This window comes from Bactrocera latifrons, unplaced genomic scaffold (assembly GCF_001853355.1).
Source record: "Bactrocera latifrons isolate USDA-ARS-PBARC rearing strain unplaced genomic scaffold, ASM185335v1 scaffold_0, whole genome shotgun sequence".
Taxonomy (NCBI): domain Eukaryota; kingdom Metazoa; phylum Arthropoda; class Insecta; order Diptera; family Tephritidae; genus Bactrocera; species Bactrocera latifrons.
This window is the reverse complement of record NW_017534406.1, coordinates 159,130-184,854: the sequence shown is the minus strand read 5'-3', so window position 1 is coordinate 184,854 and position 25,725 is coordinate 159,130. Positions and strand designations below refer to the sequence as shown.

The window sequence follows — 25,725 nt, the reverse complement described above, 5'->3', positions numbered from 1 at the left end:
TCCACAAGTCACTCGTCATCCTCGTCCTGATGTATGGTGCAGGGGCATAAACGATGACAACATCTGATGAGCCGACGTTAAGAGTTTTCCAGAGAAAGGTTCTGCGGAAGATTTATGATGCTATGCGCATTGGCAACGGCGAATACGGCAGTCGATGAAAAGATGAGCTGTATGAGAATATTCGACGCAGTACCCACTGAGGGAAGCATAGGAAGAGGAAGATCTTCACCCCATTGGTACGACCAGGTAAAGAAGGACCCGGCTCCAATTGGCGCCAAGCAGTGAAAAGAAAAACGACTGACGGGCTGTCGTCAATTCGGCTCTAACCGCATAAGCGAAGTCTACGCCAATAATGAAGAGGAATATCTCAAATTTTGCACACGTTATTTTCTGCTCAAGAAGGCGCTTATTTGTATTATTTCTCGAAAATGTCGAAAACGTTTTATATTTTCCTTGTTTTCATTGAGTTATTCTTCAACATTTAGTAAATCGCAGGACTCTTGTTAGTGAGCTAATCATCAGATGTTTTGTAAGTCCTGAAGGATCTATAAGTTAAAATTCTGCTTGGTGAACTAAAAATCAGAGGCTACTTTGGTCGTATGACTGAAAATAAAACTCTCTAGAGAGAAAGAAAGCTCATGAGATCTACGAATGAGAATAAACACATTAGGCATCACTTAAACTGGAAACTGGTGACGAAAAAGAATATATAAGATGAATTCTATCACAATTTAGGTAGGATGGTAACAGGGCTAATCAAAAAGAAGAAAAAGAAGAAGAAATTGATCCTAAAATCATTTTAATTATTCAAATAAAGAAGCAAAATAATTTAGCTTCGTTCAGAATTTCTAAAAAAAAAGACAATTTAACGCCCTATGTTCTGGTGGAGATGCAGAAAATGGTAATAAAAAACTAACTTCTGGCCCTTTTAATACATACATACATATATACACCGTCGCTAAATTATATACACATGTGCACCATATAACATATGCACACCTAATCGGCTCATTAGCTTTATGGCATTTTCATATACCATAGCATATGGTAAGTAATACTTTTTAGTATTTTCTAACAGTCTCAATGGATGCCACAGCTGACCAAATACGCGTCGCAGCCAACATACATAAATAGGCATATAGAAACATGTGTGTGCATTACAGCGACTAAACTGATGAATGAATGCGAGTAACGAGCTACCGTTGGCTCGGTTTAGTATTTCAAAACTCAATTACCGCCAGCAAAAAAGGAAGGAAAATAAACCAAACGGCAAAACAAATGTGGCAATAAACTGTAAAGAAACCACAACACTGCGACTGATAGCAGTCAACAGCCGAGAGCCGGTAGACGGCAGCCGGCAGCCGGCGTGCGAGAGAAACCTATTAGTGACGTGGTCGAAACGGCCAGCTGCGTGGCGTTCAAGCGAATGGCAATGTAAACGTTTAATTCAACTTTTATCGAATCGTGTTTTGTATTTGCTGTTTTTCATCGATTTTTTGCGGTGCAGCGTTAAAATAATTAAAAGCATTTGTTGCTAATCCATTTAAACTGATAGCTTTTTACTTGTATTGCATTCTTATTTCTGCACTCGGCTCTTCATAGCGAACCTGTGTGTTTTTGTATCGGCAGCGAATGAGTAAAAATTTAGTAAGAACATCTAACAACAGTCTGGTGCAGCGATTCTCAAACGGGGGCTTTGAAGAGAAGCAGGGTTTTATTCTTATAAATGAAAACTGGTTAGGCTAAGAAGATTAGAAGGTGCTTTGGGCAGCAGCTGGTTGATGTTCTCATTAGAGTAAAGGCTTACATCGCCGCCGTCCAAGAAGTGCGATGGACAAGACAAGAACTGCGACAAGTAGGTCCTTGTGGCATTTACTACAGTAGCCATATAAAGTAGCGAAAATTCGGTGAGAGAGACTCCTTCGACGAGTACTGGCATTCACCCTGGTGGATGAACGTCTAGCCACAATCCTCATCCAAGCGAAGTTCTTCAACACATCGCTGATTTGTTCCCACGCCCCGACGGAAGAGAAGAACGATGTGACTAAAGATGCCTTCTATGTGCGCTTGGAGCGCACCTATGCGAGCTGCCCTGCCACCAAGTCAAAATCGTATTTTGTCAGTACATTCCATGATGAAACATTATCAAGCTACCTGGCGGACTCCGGATGAAAAAGCCACCAACCACATCAATCAGGAATCGTACAGCTGCAAACGAAATCATTGGTTTTCGGAAAAAGCAAAAGAACAGCCGATATGATGAGGAGTGCCATGCTGCCACAGAGAGAAAACAGACTGTCTACCTAGCAACTTTACAATCGACGACAAGACGTGCGGGATGGGATAGATACCGAGAGTTGAAAGGGAAGCGAGACGCATTTGCAGACAGAAAAAGAGAGAGGTCGAAATGAAATGAAGAACTTGACAAGCTGGCCGACAAGGGTAATGCTCAACAATTCTACGAAAAGATGAATCGATTAACAGAAGTCTATCAACCATATAACTACGATATAAAAGTTCGCCCGCCCTCTTAATTTTTAATAAAATATCGAATTCTTTGATGGAGCTCGGTTACCGAATATTATTAAGGAAGAGAAGGAAGATTACGAATATATGATCTTTCCTGTTCTATGATAAGTTGATCATGGAAGATGAAAGAACACATATCTGTAATCTTTTACACTTAAAATTTTCTACACCAATTTCAAGTAACACTGTTAATTTGTTCCTATAAACGGTATATTTCAAGACAGCTTGGTATACAGATACAATACTCATTAGCTTAATTAACTATATGGACTTCCATACATCCTAAATTCAAAATATATGATACTCCTACTTGCTTAGGTCAGTCTTCCTGCCTTGCTTTCATTATATTTAAAACCATAATAATCCGAGTAATGCAATAGTTAACCTAAGCACACATATAAACCACAAAAAGTAGTTTGGGAAACACTGCTCAGCCGGGCATGTATACACATGTACTTATTAAAATATCATATCATTGTGTAAAACGTGTTGTTCTCAACAGACATTAAATGTGATCACATAAACAGATTAACGTTTTTATTTGCATGACTTTTATACGAGAGTACACAGGCGTGCTCGCTCTGTGTATGTTAAATTTAGCAGACAGGTGGTAATAGACCAGTTACCAGAGCAGACAAACAGCGGAGCTTAAAATGAGTTAAGCGCTAAAACACACATAAACATATATAAATAAATATGTATGTATGTAAATAAGTATACAAATAGTTTTAAGTGTATGATAGACACTTATTATATATGTATGTATGTATGTAAAGAGACAGTAGCGTGGCTCTTGTATAGTTACAAAGCACCCAACGCAGCGCTGCCATATCTGATATTTAAACTTGGCTTATCGATTTTTATTATTACATATTTACTTGTAGTAAGTGCGCTGGTGTGTGTATGTCTTTGTTTTTCTCGCGTGTTCATACCCAATTCGCAGCGCCACGCAAAACTTTACTCTCAGCTGCCGCTGGACTCACCTCGCGGCCCAATAAAAATACACACAGACGCAATTTTCATGAACTTAATTTTAAATGTGTGTGTGTGTATGTATATTTTGGCCAATTTACGAGTACATAGGCCGGCTACAACTACATACATACAAATTTACCTAAGCGCAATGCAAATATTTATTTGCAATTTAGCTCTTTATGCGAATGTATGCGTGTGTGTGTGTGTGTGTGCGTGTGCGTGTGTTAGCGAAAGGGCAAATTTTCAACGCGTCACGCTCCGAGCTATTAGTGCGAATACAACAACAAAAGCAGCAATAGGAAAATACTCACAATGTCAAGTTGTTTTTAAATAAATATTGTGACTTTTGATGAGACTTCAGGTGAATTTCCACAATTTTCATTGCATAAATGGCAAATTTAAAAATTATGTAAGAATAGCAAACACTTTTAGACACGAAACTAAATGAACCATAAGATTGTTGATGTAATGGTGAAGAAATAAATATCTTTGATGCAAATTGAATAGATGTATTGATATTTTTTAACATAAAAAAAATTCCAGACGAGAAGGTCAATTCTCGACCACGCAGTTAGCTTGGTATGTGGGCAATAACGCAACGATCGTCGTGAAATTATCTGCGTAGATAAGCGACTTCACCTAACCGTACAGAATCGCACGTTTTTGAGGCCACACCACAGGCCCACGACGTGAAATATCCGCAAATAGTGCGTCTCTTTGAATCAAAGGTCGTCCAAATTGGACGATTCCACGAAAATATCATGAATCATATCTACATATGTGGCATTCCCTATAAATTGCAACTCAACGTCCGACTGCATTCTTGAAAAAAAAAAAAGAAACAATGATCCCTGGAGCCCATAGAGCACTCCAAGCAGTGACTCTTATGGACACCAATGGCTTATGAACCACTCCAAATGCGACAATTTTGTTTATTGACGTACCCATTCAACCAAAAGTCAGCTTTTTCGCTAGACATCATTTTTTTTTTTTTTTTTGGAAAAATCGACAGCTGGGGCCACCTTTTTTAGACCCATAAATAGGTTTACACCGCGACCTGATGTAGGCTTAGCACATAGATAAATTCCAATACACTACTAGGTGCTACTGAGGCGATATGAACATGGATTGAAAAGTCTTATTCTTGCATCCTTAGACTACTGTGCAGTCTATCAGCAGGTGTTCGGGAGTTTACGACTCTATTTCACAGAACCGGCAGTATGCACAAGAGCCTAGCAATATAGGGTTCCGGTCCTACCAATTTGGTGGAAGCTGCAGAACGGGCAGGCTCGTCAGCCAGTTTTTTCCCGGCTTTGTGACTCGGCACCCAGCACCCAGCACTCAGCTAAGCTGCGCTTGAGTACAACCTGATTGAACCCAAGTCCCTGCATTACGAAATGGCAAACCAAAATGAATGGAAATCAAGTAAAAAATATCAAAAACACTAATTTCAGCAAAGTAATACTTCATTGAAAAAACCATCCTAGTTACGTAGAAAAGATTACCTATAGCAGTATGACTTAATTTTTACAAACACCATAATAATTCATCTAATCTCGTAATTAGAAAAGTTATAGAGACTATCATTAAAATAAAATTTTAGTTTCATTTATGGATTATATATAAGAGACCTCCTGTCATAATATCTATTGTCGACACCAAGGGATACCAAACGGAAGATGCGAGAATAGTTCATCGAGCTTCTCTACAAATATGTATGTTATATATGTGTTATAGCGTAGTCTAAAAAATTTTTTCCACATTTTATCCCCTTATCCTGCCAGCTTCGAGTTTATTACCCGCACGAAGATAAATTTGACTCTGTCAATCACACCGAATTCATCTCATACAAATTTATACTTGTACTTTCATTATGGATACTAAACACCTAAGTTGCTCTGTCATATCGATAACTAGTTCTGTGGATTCAATGTTTTAACGCTTTTTCCACGCAAAAACTTTGTAGTTTGCGCGCTGCTAGCTTCAAACATTTTATTGTAGTAATAATATTGAGTGCAGATAAACGTGCGATTACGAAAACATGTGTATGTGTGTTATTCCATATATGTTAACTTTTGACTGTGTCAATTATTTTCGTACCGTCAAACAGGTATACAACACAACTCAATTAACACTTATCACTTTACGAGAAGTTGCTCGGCTTATCGAGAAGGCAATAAAGCAAAACACACGAGCGAGAAACTAAGTCAACACGATTATACGAGTATATGTATATATGTATGTATTGCACCCATATACATATGTACATATATATATTTGAGATACATGAATTGATTTAGTCAGATGCCGCGCTTTTTAACAGGAAAATACTAATTATGCGAGGATAGTTGAATAATGGTTTTGGTTTTTGAAAGTCACCTTAAAGATGCTACATATTAAAGCAATAAATTACACTTTACAATTTAAAAGCACTGTTTTGTTTTAAATGTAGAAATTTCTGTATTTCCGATCAACAATTTCGATTTGATAGGATAGTTCTAGGTATAAATAGGACATTTGAAATTTTTTCCAAACAGCATTAATTGCTTTGCAGATTCCTAGTTGCAAGAGTCTTATAGATTTTGAATGAAAGCGTCCTTCCACTAAAATTTAGAAAGTCTCCGTACAAAACCAACACATAAAACAGGGCTTTCTTTACATGGAAAGAAGAAATGAATCATCTAAATAGTTAATCACCGATCCATCGATCAGAGTTAAATACAAAATAATTTATGAACGATTTGCTTATTCCAAAGGCATGCAAATAAAAAAATGCAAATAATTCTTCACCGATGTGTACGAATTTCACATTAACCAAAAAAAATCATCGAAGAAATGAAGCATTCAACTAGCTAACCATCGAGCCATTCAACTATGCAATCATTTAATTTTTGAAAAGGCGGCACACTTCCTAAAAAACTATGTTTTACTTCTTGATACGCCTCTTTACCTTTATTCAATCTTACCCCTCTCATTTCTATGTATCTCCTTATCACTCTGTTACCCTTTACAGGTGTTAATTGGTCGTTAGGCGTTAACTGACTTGAGAAACACTTTCGAATAATTCACACTTTTGCTATTCTTAGAAAAAACATGTTTGAGCCGGCAGCCCCTAATTGTGGCACACTTAGTGTGTCAACCTAAAAAAGCAAGTTTATCGAATTAAAAAAAAACACCAACTGTGACTATTGATTTAGAATATTAAATGTATATTAGGTTGTCAAAAAAGTCTTGCGCTAACACGTGTTTGATTGATTGTCGTTTCTTTTAAGTCGTTCGTGAGTTATAGCGTCACAAACATGGAGGAAAATAAAGAGAAAATACGGCATATTTTACAGTACTACTACGATAAAGGCAAAAATACATTCAAGCAGCCAATAAAATATGTGCTGTTTATGGACCCGATACAGCTTTTATTTCCACCGCACAACGATGGTTTCAACGTTTTCATTTTGGTGTAGAGGTGGCCGAAGATGCACCACGCTCCGGAAGGCCTGTCGTCGAAAATTGCGATAAAATTGCTGCATTGGTTGAAAGAGACCGGCATAGTAGCAGCCGTAGCATCGGTCAAGAGCTGAGCATGAGTCATCAAAAAAAAATTTTATGAACAATTGAAAATTCAATAAAAATACCGCAAGACTTTTTTGACAACCTAATATTTATACATGTTTAAAGAATATAACGGGTGATCCGAATATAGTTACTTTATTCAACGGTCTTTCTAGACAAATCACGCGTGAGTCGTGTCAATTAATTATAAGACAATATTCGACCGAATAGACCACGTCCAGCAAGAAGATCCGACATTTGTTCACCGATTTCTGGATCATTTCTGGCTCAATGAGTATGTAGACAAGCAAAATTGCCACATTTGTGACGAAGAACAACCTAACGACACTCAACAACTGCCATTCCTTCTAGAAAAAACAACAATTTGGTGTGGTTTGTGGGCCGGTTGAATCATCAATTCACATTTCTTCAAAAATTATGCCGGTGGAACATAACCGTCAATGAGGACCGTTATCGCGGCGTGATAATCGACTATTTGTTGCTTGAAATTGAAGCGCGTGATCTCGGCGACATTTGATTTCAACACAACGGCGCCACATTCCCCCCATAATCAATAGATTTATTGAGAGAAAACTTCAGTGAGCACATAACTTCATGTTTTGGGCCGGTGAATTGGTCACCAAGATCCCGTGATATCACACCATTACATTTTTTTTTCTGTGAAGATATGTAAAGTCTAAAGCTTCAAATCAGGTCTTCTAGCAAAACATCAAACGATAATAAACATTCCCCATAAAATTTGAAGTTTCTGTGTTTTTTCATTAAAAAAATAGGGAACCTCAAGATTGATCACCCTTTACCAATTTATAAAGAATTAAAAAAGATTTTTTTTATATTATTCATTGTAATAGAGCTGCTATCTCTAAATCTTCTTCTTTTCTATTGGTGAAGCCACCGCTTACACGGTTATAGCCGAGTTAAATCTATCTCGAAATAATATATAAAAAATAGTATTCGTTTGCAAATATTACAGAATATTGTGATATAAAAATTTCATTTATTGGTAGAATATTTGACAAGGGAAATAAGGAAAATTTAAAACGAAAGCAATTTCGAGAATGACCTAATCTAAAAAGGCTAGTGACATCATTGTTGCGCAGACAATGGGATCCCACTCATGAGAGCAAGAAAACAGAAATAAAGTAAAACTCAGCACAGCAAAAGGTCAAAAGAAAACGCACAAATATATACATACATACATACATACACACATACAAATGCTAAAAAGCACATTTGCATTTATAGATGTGTCTTCGAATAGGAATTCAATAATTGAAAACAGAAAAGTAGAACACAGACGGATCGAAAGGATATACGAAAGACTGAAAAATAACTGCAAGTATATTTTGCATGTACATGTATATGTATGTGTGTATGAATAACCTATATATTCCCAAGAAAATATATAAATATATACAAACGTAATACAGAGTTATGAGCGCAGAGGCGAAAGAACGAACGAAACTAAGGCAACTCGCAATGAGCTTTCTTTGTGCGTAAGACCCAATCAGTAGCGCAACGCCACTGCAAAAGCATTTCAAGTGCAGAGATTGACTAACATACATACATACACGTATACCTATGCATGTATGCACATACAAGTATAAAACACTAAAACTGCCCCTCACTTACATGCAACTAAATTTCTCTCCCATTAGGGCAACCGTTCACCTACTTTTTCTTGTAGTTCTAGTATGTGCATAAATGTATATAACGGTATCGGTGTTCATACACAAATTTAGTGATTTTTGTTCTTGCTGCCTTCATGGTCAAAACAAACTAACACGCCCACGTTGCACGCGCCTTCGACTCTTGCCACACTTATTAATCTGTCTAGCCTAATGCCATGCCCCGTGCGTAACTTTGTGCGTCCGTTGATGGCATCGATTACAGCTTGCAATATGAGCCCGTAAGTAGCGTGAGTGGGTTTTCACTTCTGGCGCTTTTAGCGAAACTACGTCGTGCTCACATATATTTTTGTGGTTAGGTTGAATTCACTGCATTTTTCGTGGACTACATGTATGTCCATGGATGTGAGGGAAAATTATGATACTATATAAACTGTGATGCCTGCGTGGGAAACTATACTAAGCGCTTTAAAGTTTTGCACCAGTGGACTTTTTATAATATGTTACCGAATAATGTTAGGTTAGGTTGTGCCAAAGAAATTTAATAAACAACATTTTTATGTAAGTTATATAAAACTCAGTGGATTAGTCGAGAATTATGATACAAATGAAATAATAAAAAAAAATCTAAAAATCAACAAAGGTCGCTCTCAAATATACGTCATTATCACCTACAGAAAAAGTAAGTATTTATCGACCGAAACTGCATGTTGAGGACAAATATTTATTAATAATTTCTTTTAATTTTGTTCACATAAATGTTGTTTGTAATATATAAAACTAATCAAGATAGATAATGTTATACAATTACTATATACAAATGATCAGGATGACGAGACGAGTTGGAACCGTTTGTGCGAGCTATAAGATATCAGCTGAAACTTATGGTGTCCATTTCGATATTGTAGAATGCCGTTAATCGAAAACCTATATTTTAACTAATACGAAACTCTTGTTTTCAAGGGGATAAGCGTGACAGGTAGAATACAAGGCAGAAGACAAGTTGGTACGATGAAGAGTGCCGTGGAGAAGGGGAGAGAAAACAGACTGCCTACCTCGCAACGTTACCATCGACCGCAACACGAACGGGACGGGATGAGAGTTGAAGAGCAGACAAACAAAGAGAGAGGTCCAAATGTCTACGAAAAGATGCGGAGACTAACAGCAGGTTTCAATAACGCAGCATACTCTTGTAGAACCCTAGTGGTAATCTAATATTACATGCCCAGAACATGCTAAAATTATGGAGGGTACACTGCACGAATGTCACTGCCATGTAGCAGGCTGGAGGCTGCCGTGGCACCGTCCACCTTTGAGTGAAAATCCTATATCTCGAACACTTCTTAAGCGATTTTAGTGCATTATATTTATTATTCACAGATCACCTTGTGAAAGCGGGTGAAATTGGATCCCAATCACGCCTACTCCTATTACACACCGAACTTTGCGTGTATTGTGCTTTTAAGGTATTTGATCGTCTAAAAATTTTCGAAATCGGACAATAACTTTTCAAAACCCGACCGAATATATGAATCCCTTATGCCTATAGCCGACTTTTTATCGATAATAGTGATTGCTCTTTGAGTTCTAGTATGCTTCTGCAGAGAATTACAGTAAATTTAAAACTTTCAAATGACCTGTGCTACCGGTTTCCGGTAAAAGATTACAACTTTCTAAACTTAGTGCTTTGTCAAGGTAAGCTCAAGGTTTAAAAGTACTAAACTACTTTGGTATGTCTAGATTGACTTTTCTATGGTCTCAACTTTTGGAAATTGAAAAGAGTACTCTATATGTATATTACAAAATGTTCTTGTATTTCAAATATCTGATTTTGATTTTGATTGCATAAAATCTGGGCCGAAAAATGTTAAACATTCTTGAAATAAGCAGAAACATTCTTCTTCGCAGTTACAGCGGAGTTTACGCCAGTCGTTCTTCCTTTTCACAATTTGGCGCCAATTGAAGACTCCAATTGTAGCTAGGTCCTTCTACACCTGATCCCTCCAACGAAGTGAAGGTCTTCCTCTTCCTCTGCTTCCCCCGGCGAGTACTGCGTCGAATTCTCTCAGAGCTGGACTGTTTTCATCCATTCGGGCGACATGAACTTTGTCAATGTCGTCATAAATCTTGTACAGCTCATCGTTCCATCGACTTCAGCTGAACCTTTCTCACGAAAACTCGTAACGTCGACTCATTAGATGCTATCATCGTCCATTCCTTTGCACCATTTGGCAGTGGAGACTAATTGCGAAGAATGCTGACTTTTTTCTTAAGGCCCAATCTCTCGCACAAATTGGTTGCATCCAACGCAACAAAGAAGTTAAGTCGATTTTGTAGCACAATCCATTCATATCAAATATTCGGATTTCATAAAGTACATTAAAATATGTTAGACTTAAAACACAGTAAAAGTGCAGGGTTCTAAATTTCAATCCATTATTATTAAATAATAAGCATTTTAGCTAAATTACACATCAAATTTCCCGTGTGCATGTTAACACGTTTGCCGTTGCAGCAGGACGCAGCCGGTGCAACCTTCAGCGGCGCACGAGTACGACGAATCCTCACTCATCCCCTGCACAAGTTGAACGCATTTTTTCCACTATCTGTGTTAGCATGCAATCCATTCACCAGATGTTGAACTACAGAAATTTTTTGTTTTTGTTGCTTTTTTTTCTTTTTTGTTGTTTTTCCCCCTTTTTGTTTAGTTAAAACACGTTTCTCTGGTTTCTATTAATGACATTTAGCAATTCGCTGCCAGCAACCTAACTATGAAAACCACCCCGCTACCGTAACTACTACTACCCCTAATAAGTGCCACTTACAAATGTATATGCGCGTGTGTGTGTGTTTCTATGCTCCGGCGTCTTTGTTCTCATTTCGCTTTTGTATTTGTGAGCGTTATCCTTCGTGTTCTAGTTTCTCGCAGATTTGTATTTCCAACGTCATCATCATCATCAAGCTAACGCACATCCATACATACATATATCCGTACATACATATACTATACACGTACGTGCATACGCGTCGAATATTTGTAATATAGTAATAATAATGGAAATGCTTCTCATCCATACAACAACGACGCTGGCATATCATAGCCATTGGCATTTTTCTTTTCCATAGTATATTTTATTGATTTCTTTTTATGCCTGGAGTTCAGTTGCTGGGTACTCAATTCCTGCGTTACACACACACAAACACACTCGTGCTTGCACGGCCCACCGTAACATGCCACTTTTTCCGCTTCCGCTTTTCCGCCACATTTTCCCCGTTTCGATTTTCCTTTACTGCTGCATTATTTTATTACAAGCAAACGCGTTCACACAAATACGCATACACACATACTTACATAAATGCAAAAATACGTACATACAAGCATAAATGAAAAATATGTTGTTCGTGTTCTATTTTGATCTCATACTTTATTCATCCATTCTTTCAACCTTGCCTTTTCTGTTACTATTTCGGTTCGTATCGAATTGGTGTTTTTTTTTTCATGTTCGCCGAGAAGTTGAAATAAAATGTCATCAAAGTATGGAACAGACACGCGCCAAGTATTATGGCAAGAGCGAAAAAAATTTGAGTTTCAAGTGTTGACCGTAGCCACGTGGTTGGTAGTTAGAGAGGTGTATGTATGCTCATAGTAAGGGTAGTTAAGAGGTTTAGTTGATTTCTTCCGGATTTCGTTGAATTTTTAAGCCAGATCATATCATCATCTCTTAAATGCTTTCTTCAATATTGGCCTTAGGTGTTATAGATGATAACGAATTGTTCATAAAAGATGTACGATTAATGACATACCGAAAATATGGAACTTTCATAGATTTTTTATTACATACCATCTATAAAATTAAAGCCTTACTCAAAAAGCCGAATATCTCGAGAAGTATTAAAGATAGCGGTTTTGACCTTGGATCTTTTTTGTAGAAAATAAAATTTTGTACAATATGTCATGCACATTTTTTCTATAGGTCTTTTCATTTACGAGATATATTCAAAATACGAATTTAGTGAAAAAGTCAGATTTAGAGATCCGTAGTACCTTGCCGGTGTGAGTTTCGGCTTTGTAGCAAAGGGCACATTTGTAGAGTATTCAATTCTGAGGAATATGTATCTAAAGTCAAAGCGATGCCATAAAATGCCTCTGAGCCATAGAAATTAAAAAATAAAAAAACACTATTGTCCCGTATTTTTTATATAAAATTTTTACATTCCTTGGTGCAGGCCTTAATGTTAATATTATGGACTCAAATTTTCATGGAATTATTTTAGGGTATTTCGAAGGAAATTTCATGATGGGATTGAAAAAAATGAATAGTTCAAAAAAAAAACACACTAATATACATACATACAAATATTCTCCGAAATTTTCAAATTTATCCGGAAAGTAGTTTCGGAGGTACGGCTGTATTTGTAAGAATTTTATAACTTAGGTAGTGTTTGACAAGCAAAGCTGAGAGATATTTTTATAATATTTCTGTGAATTCTTTTCTTCTTCTTTTTTGTTCCGATCCGATCCAATATGTGTATCAGAAATATTCAGGTTTGCCAAAAATAAATAAAGATAAGTTATAATACATTTCTTCAGCGATGTATTGCTGCGAATTATGCTCTAAGGGTCAGAGAAACTGGGTATATCATGGGGTCCGAACAAGAACACGCCGAAATTCACAGCATTCCTGTAATCTTAGACAACTGTGTCGCAGAGGCAAATCATGGAGTCTTCTTTCCTGCTTACATACCTGGAGGGAAGAGGGAAATGTACATTGGGGGAGGAGCTTTTTCACGGATGTGTCGAAGCTAGGCGGGAAGGTTGGTGGGAGAGTTTTCTGTAAGAAACTGTACGCTAATCTTAGATTTAGGCTACCGGGCCACTGTAGTGGTTTTTAGGCAAAAGTGGCTGCTATCATGGAGACGGTACTGCTACGAAATGCAGCCTCTTTCAGGAAGCTGAGCATTCAATCCGAGCGCTGAAGTTAATAATTGTGCGCAAGAATTGTCTGTCCTCATTAAGAATAGCATGAAGTTACTTCAACTTCAAACTCATTTGGGTACCATTTTTCCTGCCCAGTATAGAACGCAAGACATCCGCTGAAGTAGATACTTGCATTGAGTAAATTTTTTCTTGCCGTAATCGTGGAAACTGTCCCTTGTCTGTCTTCTTGTTTGTAGGAGTGAAGGAGGGTGAAGTAAAAACATCCAGGCACTTTCTCCTCCACTGTCTTTGCAAGACTGGGACTGAAACACTTCGATAGTATTACCTTCAGAGAACCAGAAATTGATATTAGCCGTCTACAGAAATTTCTGATAGGTTCAAATAGCTTTGACGATCTATAAAGATCTTATGATCCAGTTTTTAAGAGAGTAAGATCCTTTCTAGGATCAACCTCCTTACCTAACATAAAATAACCTAACCTTGACATATATTATGAAAGATCTTGATTGTAATCCTTGTTATGACTGAAACTATCAGATCAATCTCTTAATTGGGCTTATTTCGAAGGTTTCTTTCGGTAAAAAGAAAAGCCATAGGAAACGTATTGAGCTCAGTGCATTTATTATCTATTTTACATTATTTATCGCAACAATTCGGATGATTAAGATAAAAATTGTAGAATTAAAATTATTGCGATTATCTGAATGGTGATAAGACGAAATAAACTCATAATTTTAAAGACCTTTTGATTTTATATTTGCAGCGATATAACATATTTCCCCAACCCATACCAATTAAAATAAACAAACCTAACCTACAATTACCGAATATTTATTTCAAATAAAACAAATTGGAGAATTTTCTGCGTTCATCACTTCCGTTCATTCGAAGAAACTGACGCACATACTATACATACATTGCTACTCCCCTTACTGCGAATTTCTGTTTCTCTTATCTGTTGCTGTTCAGATAACTTTCTACCTTTACTTTTCCACTTCAGCGTCATGTTTACCCTATTTACTTGTTATGGTGAAGAGTGAGCTTAATTGAAAATTGTATTTTTGTGTTTCACGTCAACCGCAGCTAAAAGCAACGAAACAGCCGAAACACGCCCCTCGAGAACGGAGAACGGAGGGTTCGGATTGTGCAAATATACTATAAACGATTGTATATATCCATCAATGTGAGTATGTTTGCGAGTATGAACGAGTATATTATTATACTCTTTTGAAGTTAATTCTTTTAAATATTCATAAAACATAACAATGGTGTTACGGGTGTTCTACATTATGGGTGAGTTGAAAAAATTCAAGTGGTTTTATTTCAAGAGAGGAAAAATTGTAGAGGAAAGTAAATTTTTAGCAAAATGCGGAATATAAATCATTATTAATTAAAATTTATTATTAGACATTGATATGCAGTAGTACTGGCACACATTATAGACAGAGTTATGAACTTTCATTCCGTACTAAGCTGGTATTTGATATATAAAATTTCTGAAATCCACATACCAAAAAATCAAGTTCAGTATATGGACCTCTTTATCATTGTATTAAAAATACGATTGACTAAAAGATATGACCCTCATAATCAAGCTTAGCTGATATCGCAGCTGAGTTTGACAAAAATTCAGTATAATAACTTCTTCAACTGTTATGTAAGCTCCACTTCACAATAACTCAAGTTCAGGATATGCATTAAGAGTCATCAAGTTAACCTGACATCTAAGCGCTACTTGACAAAAATTCGATTTTAAAATCGGAAGTACAGGATATACGTTTTTTAATCAAGCTAAGCTGTTACTCAAGCTGCTCAAAGCTGCTCGTAACTAAAATTCAAGTTCAGATTTCACCAATTCAAAATATGGTTTTTCAAATCACGCTACGATTGTATCTAAGTTTTGAGCAGTTAATTTTTTCCCCCCAAACAGAGAGGCGCATAGGCCTAGGAAAGCGCCAAGATTTCGTTATTTCTTATGACAAAATTTTGCTGTAAACTAAAAAAATTATTTTTGCGGATTATAAAAATGTCATAAAAGGATTATGTGGAAGTATAATACAATGTACAAAAGAAGAGACGAAGAGCAAGATTCAAGAGCTGCCAGCTCATTAAGAAAAAACAACAATTTAGTGTGATTTGTGATGCGTAACCCGCAATGACGACGGTTCATAACGATGCTCGTGATGTCGGCGACATTTGTTTTTAACAAGACGGCGCTACTTTCCACACATTGAACCAGTCAATGGATTTGTTGAGAGAAGACTTCGGTGAGCAGATAACTACGCGTTTGAAACCAGTCGATTACCCACTAAGATCGTATGATAACACATCGTCATACTAAAGACTATGCGGACAAAGCAAAGTATCACTTATGTCATTCGCCAGTTGCCAGTCTAAATGTTCGAACAAGTCATCGAAAATTGGACTCAACAAATAGACCATCTAAGTCGTATTACGGCCAATATTCTATACGTCACCTCCGGATCTTGGAACCCTTAGATAAAGTTTCGGTTAGCGTCTAACAATGATTTGTATGATGATAGGAATTTCAAAGAAGATTGTGATATATCTACGTTTATTACCTACTGTTACTTATATTTTTTGTCTACAGTGAGCGTTTCAGAAGTTTAGTTAAGGCACACGAAGAATTCTGCTCATTCATTCTGCTTCTTCGCGCCGTTTTGGATCCAAAACTAACTTTAAACCACTGTGAACTTCTATGACTTCATTAGCACCTGACAACACTATGGAATATACCTAAACGCGCTTTTCCCATAGAAATGTTTCAGCAAATAATGCGCTATAAAGCAACGTAAGCGATTACACATACGAATATGGATATGCCGCCAAAATGAATATGCAGAGAATTATCGGAGAATACGAGCATATGAGAATCACAAAAAAACAAAAAACAACGCGATAGTGACCGATCACGCTACAATAAACAAGCCAGGCGCTGCGGCAAAATGCTGAGAGTGCGAAGTCACAGAAGAAAAGCAGAAGGTAAATACCTAAAGCACACGCACACAGAGATACATATATGAAAACCGGCCGGTTGTGGTTGTTGTTTTATGACGAGCTGTACATACATATATCTATAGATAACAAGCATGTGGGGAGAATATCCAAATCAAAGCGTAATGTCGAAGAATGATAAGATAAACGAGTGCTGATGATGGAAGCGGCCAACAAAGAATTCAACTCCGTATTCCACTTGGTTAGGCAAACACAGCAAAGTGATTTTTCCAACATTTATTGCTTGCATATGTGTCAAATTAAATATATATTTACACAGACAAGTGCAAGCAGATGGATTAAAAACATATTATATATAATAACCTTGCATTTTTTGCACTCAAGCCATAAAGACGTTTGAATGTATAGAGAATAATATTTAACGGAGATAATACACAAATTCATAGAATTTATAAACAATAAATATTTATGGAATGTGTGACATTTTAGAGTCGCTGGCATTCGAGTATCTTTCAAGTTCAAGTTCTTACAGCTGTTTGCATGCGATATCAAATTTTTAAGCAAGATAATCTCAAGATACTCGTTATATAAATATAACATACATATATGTACATATACCATATATAAGAACATATACATATGTATATGAGCCGAGTTTTGTAAAGTTGATAAAGGATTAGGCAAGTCAAGAGCTCTAAAAATATATCTAAATTTGTAATCGTTAATTTGATACAAAATGGCAACCATGGTCAATCTACATTTTTCAAAGTAATTAACAGACGATAGCTTAAGGGGCTACAAGAGTTTACGGGCTAAAAAATATTAAAAAATTTTCACTCAAATTTTAATTTGTTTTTGTAAAAAGGTCTGCCAAAAATCCAATTTTCAGTTTTTTTACTTCGTCCAAGTTCTAAGTTAAGATTTTAAATAAAACACGCACTTTTTCACTTTAAATTATCCTGTAAGGCGTTACCCTGAAGACGCGGTCGCATCTTTTTCTGATGAGTCACCGGAAATGACATCGCAATGGTCGAGTATAAAATACTTTTTTCAAAAAAATTCAGAATTTCATTGTTAATAGTCTATGTTTATAACAATAAAAAATTCTAGCAAAATATTTTATTTTTTATATGAGAAAAAAATGTTGAAAAAGGGCTGTTTTTAGCCGAGGAAACCCATGTAACGCTTTAATAAATCAAAATGATAATGAAGATTTACGAAATGATGTATTATATGTATTTTAATAAACGGCATTTCATTTAGAAAAATTTTTAATTCACTCGAACCCATAGCCGATGTCCAGATGCAGGAGGGTTTCCTAAAAACGTTGTCAAATAGTGAGCAAGATTTGTCTGCAAAAAATTATCTCAAACCCAAAAAAAAATTTATTATCACAATAGATAAATTCAGATAATGATAGCAGAACTAGTCGAAATTTAAAATATTGGCAAAATAGCGACTTCATTATAAAAAGACTTACAATTTAAACTTTACTTTGACTTTAAAAAATAGAAATTGTTAACAAAAATCTTATTTCTCTGATCTGTACTTGACAAATATTTCTAAAAGATTATATAAAGTTTTCAAGTCAATCAGTCTAGCCATTTCACAGAAATTTATACACCGACTCTAATAACAACGCTTCGGAGAAAAAATTCTTACAAATGCACACAAGTTTCAAAAATATTTACCGGATCAACTTGCATTTTTCGAAAAATATTCTCAAATTCATGCACTTTCAATATATAGGCAAACAAAGTTGAGAATAAGATATAATCCCTTAATGAAATTCGGTTATCCGAGAGTATAAACAGCTGCATTTTATATATAATACGACTTATTCCTTAATAATTTGCTTAATTAAGTATTTATGAAAAAATCACTCTAAATTTCAATAATACTATTATAAAAGAATTTGATACATAGAAAAAATATTTGAGTTTTTTGAAACTAATCCAACAAAAATTTGATTAAATGTTACATTATTACTACACTCAGATACAAAGGAACGCGCTTTCTGCTAAGCCCTTATAAAAAATTACAAAAATGAAGAAATATTTTTTTTCTAACTTTCGTTGAAATTGTAAGTTGAAGTCGTGACCACAACAACTTGGGTGACGTGTTAGTACGAAAGAATGTTTTAAAACCATTTTATTTTAATACACGCTTGCCGATAAGAAATTCTTAACTTTAAAAAGGCATTTTGACATGAAAGGCGTCTATGATTTTTAAAATGTTTTAAATTTTATTAAGAAACAACATTGTAGATTTGAAAAATACCCACGCTCTAACTTCACTATTAAAGACATCAAGTCTCAATTAGGCGTACTTAGTTGCCCTAGAGAGGTGTCACTTAACAATTTTGTAATCAAACTTAAATTTATTTTGCAGTCATTTTCATGCAAAGTATAAATTACATCTAATACTTCGGGCGGTGCTTGTGATGGTTAACTTGAATTTGAAGGCTCGGTTTTGATATTTCTCAACACAAAATCGAGTATACCAAAGATCCAAAATTCACTCAGCAAATACGATGTAGAGGTACGCAATTTACTCAGTATTGCATGTCGGTAGTGCTAAAGAAAACATTTAGGAGGTTCTTTGACTACGTAAATGAATTAAAAAGTAGTATTTTAACTATTGGAAATACCTTAATCGAATATATAACAACTGTATAAACCAAAAAAGCTAGCGAAATGAAATACATAAAAATAAAATAGTAAGGGCATATACGACTTTAACCAAACATCGACATGAAGTAAATACTTACGTGTTTCTCGTGTAAATACATTAACTTCAAGCAAACATTGTTGGTATCAGGCATAATGAGCAGAGTATACAAAAAAAAAATAATAATTAGTGTTTAGTCCACGCTTGTCTTTCTGAAGTACATAAAGTGCAAGTCGATGATTTTTGCGATTAGTGAAATTATGCAACAAAGAAATGCCATTAAATTTTGTTTACGGAAACATATTTCTAGTGCCGAAACGTTCAAAATGTTGGAAAAAAACCTTGGGTGATAATTGTTTGTCGCGAGAAAGGTTTTTTTGATTAGTAAAAATTATTCATAGAGGGTTGAGTACGCGTTGACAACGAACCACGTCCAGGACGGCCATCAAAATCAACTGATGATCAACACGTCAATAAAGTAAAGGAATTGGTGTTTGAGAATCGACGGTTAACAGTTAGAGATCCCACTGGCATCGTTGGAATATCGGATTGATCAGTGAAAAACATTTTGAAAAATTATTTGGGCCCAAGAAAAGTGAAAGGTTCCTAAATCAATCAACTTTTTTCGAAAAACAGCGTCGCGTTAACTTCTGTGAAACAATGCTTTTCGACTACCAGGATGTCATTAAATGTATTGTGTCTGATGATGAGTCTTAATTCTATGCTCACAACTCCGAAACAGACGAACAGTCGGCCGAGTGTCGTGGCAAAGCTTGGCCGAAGTTAAAAAAAACACGTCAAAGCAAGTCAAAATCAACAATATGTTTACAGTTTTTAACGATTATCGAGGTGTGGTGCACTCTGTATTCCTACCGATCAGCCAAACTGTCAGCAAGGAATACTATTTCAATATTATGCGTCGTTTGTGGGAAGCTTATTGTAAAAAGATGCCGGAAATATGGGTCGACAACCTTTGCACCGTTGCATACTGCATCGATTCTTCGTGAGTTTTTCCAATAATTTAGCTCCGTGTGACTTCTGGCAATGGGTATTACTTTGAGGGGAGCGACATAGATTTTAAAGAATAAATAAGGAATTTTGAAATTATGAACAAAGTCTTACGATTTTTGCTCAAAGTAGTACTTAAGTAGGTAGGCATACTTATACAGTAAAAAATGTTAATCAGAAAACGGCAGAGACCCAATAAAATATATGTACATAGTTATTATGTATAAGTATATCTGATCAACATGAGGGGCTAAATGAATTTAGCCATGCCCGTTAGAGCGGGTTGATTTTCAAGAAGCCAAAAAAAACGACAAATCGTTTATATGGGATATATTTAACGGATCATTCTGAACAATTTGTCTAAGAGACTATGGTTCTAAAATCGGTTTCGGGTCAGCGATTTTAAGGGTGAATTTTTTTAGGGATCATAAAAATATGTTTGTCAGTTTTTGAGATATCGGTTTATTCAGATCATTTTTAAACGTCGCCTTAAGAAATTAAAGCGGTTTTAGATCCTATAGCGAACTAGTCTTCAACTTTTAAGATATCTATTTAAATTATGCTCACGTTCATTATCTCCCAAAGAAGAACGATCGAAATCAAGTGCTTGTATAAAAATGAGATGAGATATCTTCAAGCAAAACGGCATGGATTATTGCCTAAGGCATTTATGTCATCGCCGCAGAAATTGTTATAATCGGACCACTATTGTATAAAGCTCTCTTACAAACGGTTCGATCGAAATCAAATGCTTGTATGATTTTTTTTTCAGGGTATTCATATGTGCATGCCCCCGAAGTTAACGTTTTTACTTGTTTTGCTTCGAAATGCTATTTTAAAATTATATATTGCAGCATATTTTTCCCCAGCAAGCTTTTGCATATTTATTTCATTGAAATTTTTTCATTTATATTTGGGAATTATATTGCTAATTTTTGCGCTCAGTTATAAGCTAATTTGCAAGCTGATATAAGAATAGAAATTCTATAAATGTCAAACAATCCAGTACACTTGCTGACTACATATGTACTTACACACATGTCGATTATATATTTGCTGTATGAATTGTTCACGTGCTTTTGAAACTATATATGTATGTGAATGTGCAGTTTTATGGTAATGAGGGAAATATTCAGAGAATGTAATATTTTTTTCACTCATTCTGCGAAAAGTAAATTATTATTGAATATTGTAATTTTTCCGTGTTTATTAATTATAGTTGTACAAATTTGTGAAAATTTGAGAAATCTGACTGTGTTTACATGTTTTGAGAGCTGATATAGGTTTACAAAGCTGAGCGCAAAGTACTTGCAAAAATGCCGAATGGTTCGAATAGGATTTTTCTTCTGTTTAAAAATAAGTATTTATACCACAATGTTGAAAAATTTTCACTTTTTTGAACTCCTTCCTTTAGCAAAGAATTCTTATTTGAAAGCAGCAACAAAATTCCTCAGTTAAAATCAATGAAAGAGAGTTGGAAGCTACATACAAATAATATAACCGCCAACTCATTTTGATTATGCCAGTCTAATGCAATTATACCAGTTTATTCGACACGCCACTATTTCAAATTTGGCAAATCCAAAACAAGCATCCGCACAAAAAGTTAGTTTGAAAGTAAAAAAGTAAATATTTTTAAACGCCCTTCATATCGGTATAATATATATACTTACACTTCTTTTTTCAAGCAAGTAGTTACGTGTATACTTGAGAACATTAAAATATGCAAGTGCATTTCAACCACATTTTCTATTCGTTCTTAGTACATGTGATGTATGCATGCATCTGTATGTAACTGGTTCCCTCAGGTTGTGCAAGTACTTGTTTGTCTGGCTGCCTCTGGAATTTCGTTGTTAAACTTGTTTGCCGATCGAGTTTTTCAGTTTAATTGAAAGTGAAACTGGCATATGCACAAGTACATCCCTTTTGGCTGCGTAAATATCCACTCAAATGTAAATACACACAACCATACTTATGATAAAACAAATACTGAATTTTTGGCTCGAACGAATGGCAAATGGCAAAAGTACACTTGTTCACAAAACTAGTTTAGCAGCAGGACGCGTCGCGCACATTTATCATATATTTTAGTTTCAGTCACTAAAGAATATAATTGACATTTCTGTTTAACTAAATGTGGTTTAAAATAGTGGAATGTTATAAAATACGTATTTTACATTTATCATTTGCAGATGGGTTATTTATTAAAATGGCAGTGTGGCGAATCGAACATACAATATGCCTAAGGGGTTATATTCATTTTTGGATTTCACAAAAAAAAAAAATATTATACTTTTACATATGTAATATCTATTATATGCTGTAGGGACTACAAGAAAAATTGCACTTAAAGCCATTTTAGGCATAACAGCCGTGGACATTTCGGGTAGATAAATTGCTGCGAAGTATGTTCTAAGCCTCAGGGAATCTGGATATAAGAGAGATACGTACAAAAACACGCCGAAACTCTCTCCTGCCACAACTGCATTCCTGAAATCTTTGATCACTGCAACGCAGAGGTCACTGGTGGAAGCTTTTCCTCTCCTCACATACGGACGAAAGAAATAAGCATTGGGAAAAGTCGTTGAAGAAGAGGCGCAGGGAGCATTTTCATGTTTAAGTCGAAGCTAAAAGGAAAAGTTGAAACGGAGTTTTCTGTAAATCTTAGAATTAGGCCAATATATTTGAAAATATTTTCTGAAAATTCGGCAAATATATGTTTACAGAGTCGGTGAGGAAAATTTCTTCGAAACTATGAACCGATCGGCTCGAAATTTCTACACCTTCTGTACAAATTTGTCAAATCTAAATTTATTTAATTCAAAGAATAAGCATTGTATAATAATTTCGATATTTTAAGTCACTCTCAAGTGTAAAATTTGTCACAAAAATTAACTTTTTCAAAGCTGTCATTTTGTAAAAAAATCACAACATAGACTTGTTCTTCGATCATTACGATAATTAGTGCATTAATTTATTTCAGATTTCCAGTTTTGGATTTGAGATAATGTTAAACAAAAAATCTTCTTCACCGCAAAGCACTTTTTTTCGTAAGTCTTACGTGAGATAGACTACGGAAACAAGTGCATCAAAATTTATTAAAAATGAAACGGTAGATATTAAAATGGAAAAAATTCCGCAAATATAGATTTTTTGATATAATATTTATTAGATAAGATGGCTTTACAAAAACAAACACAGAAACACGCTTTTTTCTGACTTGCAAAAGGATATGACTTCCTAAGGGGTTACTTGGGTTTCACGGACACTAAAAAAATTATTTATTGTATTTATTTATTTAATTCTATAACATATCTAGAATATTGTCCTAATTTCAAGTTGATCCGAGTAATAATTTTGGAGATACAGCCTTGAGAAGTTTGTGTTTTCAAAATTGGTTGTAAAAATTTCTCGCGAACTACTAAACCGATCTTGATGAAACAGGTATAACATATAATATCTTTGTAAAATATTTACGTTCGGAATAATATAAATTTGGAATAAAATATTTCGTTTTTTATATGAGAACATATTATTGAAAACAACATAGGTCGCTTTTTGCTCGAGAAAACCAGGGATATAAAAAGAGAAAATCATTCGACAATGTACTAGAAAAACGGAAGATTTTCAATTGGACGCTATGTTGTACTACAGCAGTTGTAGAAAATAGATATTTATTTTTACGGAAAATATTCATGTCTAGAACTGTCAACAAGTTCTTTGAACAAAGCCGCTGAACGTATGAGAGATTATTTCAGAACTTAAACATTATCGGACTCCATTCGTTAGATAAATGAGTCACAATAATTTCAAACCATGGCGAGTTGAGTCGCTTGAGCCATGTCCCTCAGTCCGTACATATGCGAACAAGCCCCTCAGTTTTTGAGATAACGATCTGATATTGTGCTCATTTTCTTTTCTCTCCAAAAAGGTACTATTATGTTGAAAACAACGATATCGGTTCATTATAACATATAATAGTCAAGCAAACTAAATCATCAAAATCAAGTCCTTACAAAGAAAATTTTTTTATTTGACCAAATATATTCAAGAAATCGATTATGGTGCAAGACAGCGATATAATCTGTGAATATTTCATATAGATCGGACCACTATAACATATAGCTGCCATACAAACTGAACGATCAGCACTAAATTTGTGTAAGGAACTTTTTCAGCTGTTGAGGTATCTTCAAGAAAATTTACAGAGATTATTATCTCAAGCTCTTGTATGGAATATTTTTTACTTATGAGGATTTATTTATAATATTTTTTAGATGAGATATTTTCTTCTCGTTGGTAAAAAAAATAAATATCTAGTTCGTTGCTTAGGTCTTTTGTGATCTGCGATCGCTTTTAGAACAACAAATAACTTTAAATCAACTAATAATATACGTTTAGTTTTAACAACAACAACACAAAATATTTAAAATAGAAAAATAATGTAGAAAACATCAGTGAGACGTGGTTTGAATAATTATTAGCTCCGCTTTGCTTAAAATCACTGAAAACTAATAAAACAGTAAAAAATACAGCATAGACTTACCAAATGTAAAACAGTGTTGACGACCTCCCGATTGGTCACCTGACCAACCTCGATCAGTCCGATGAGTACGGCGAACTTCAAGTTGTCGGCGGTGGTCATCCTGACGATCTCGTCTGGCCGCTTAATATCACTAAACGGCGGACGTATTAAGTCCGCCATTTTGTAAGTTTTATTATTTATTTAGTTTTTAGAACAGTTTGATTTTGTTTACACGACACACACACGCACAATTTTTGTTTTAGTATTTTAAGCACATAAATAGGGATAATGCACAAATCCAAATATATCGAATATTTGAATTAAATGATTTCAAATTTTAATTTTTTCTATTTTCTTATTATTATTATTTTTTTTTTGTGACACACTAAATAATGAAATTGGAATTAGGTTACACTTTTCAATTTGATTTTATTTGGGGCACACATAATGCACAACATATGTTACATATTATTACGTAAATACATTTGAAATGCAAGGGTATTGATAGCTGGATGGATGGATGCAAGGACGTACAACAGAGCTTTGATTTTGATAGACACTTTAAACGAAAATTAGGTTTGAGGTGTTTTTTTCGTGTTTTCTTTTTGCCGAACTTTACACAAATTATGTAATATGTATGTATGTATGTAACACGCTTAAGCTGTCAGGGTTAGTTAATTACACGTTGATTGATTCGTTAAGTGATTTGAGAAAGAGAGAGAGCGTTTTAAGAACGCTTATTTTGGAATAATTTATTTGCACTAATAACACATTTAAATGTTGCGATTAAGTAATTGCGTTTATTATTATATAAAGTTTGTATTTAGTATTAATTATGCAGTTTGCTGTGCAAAGATATATCGATTTGTATATATTTTTACAATTTAAATATTTTTTTATATTTA

General features: G+C 35.0%; 1 protein-coding gene across 1 annotated transcript in view; it reads right to left on the bottom strand.

Moving 5' to 3' along the window:
• The window catches only part of LOC108969826 (neurobeachin), a gene marked incomplete in the record, with an annotated part of 552,891 nt that overhangs the window by 522,229 nt on the left and 4,937 nt on the right, over positions 1 to 25,725 (bottom strand). The window contains 1 exon segment of the mRNA XM_018934817.1: positions 24,842 to 25,725. Coding sequence (XP_018790362.1) covers positions 24,842 to 25,000 — 159 coding nt within the window.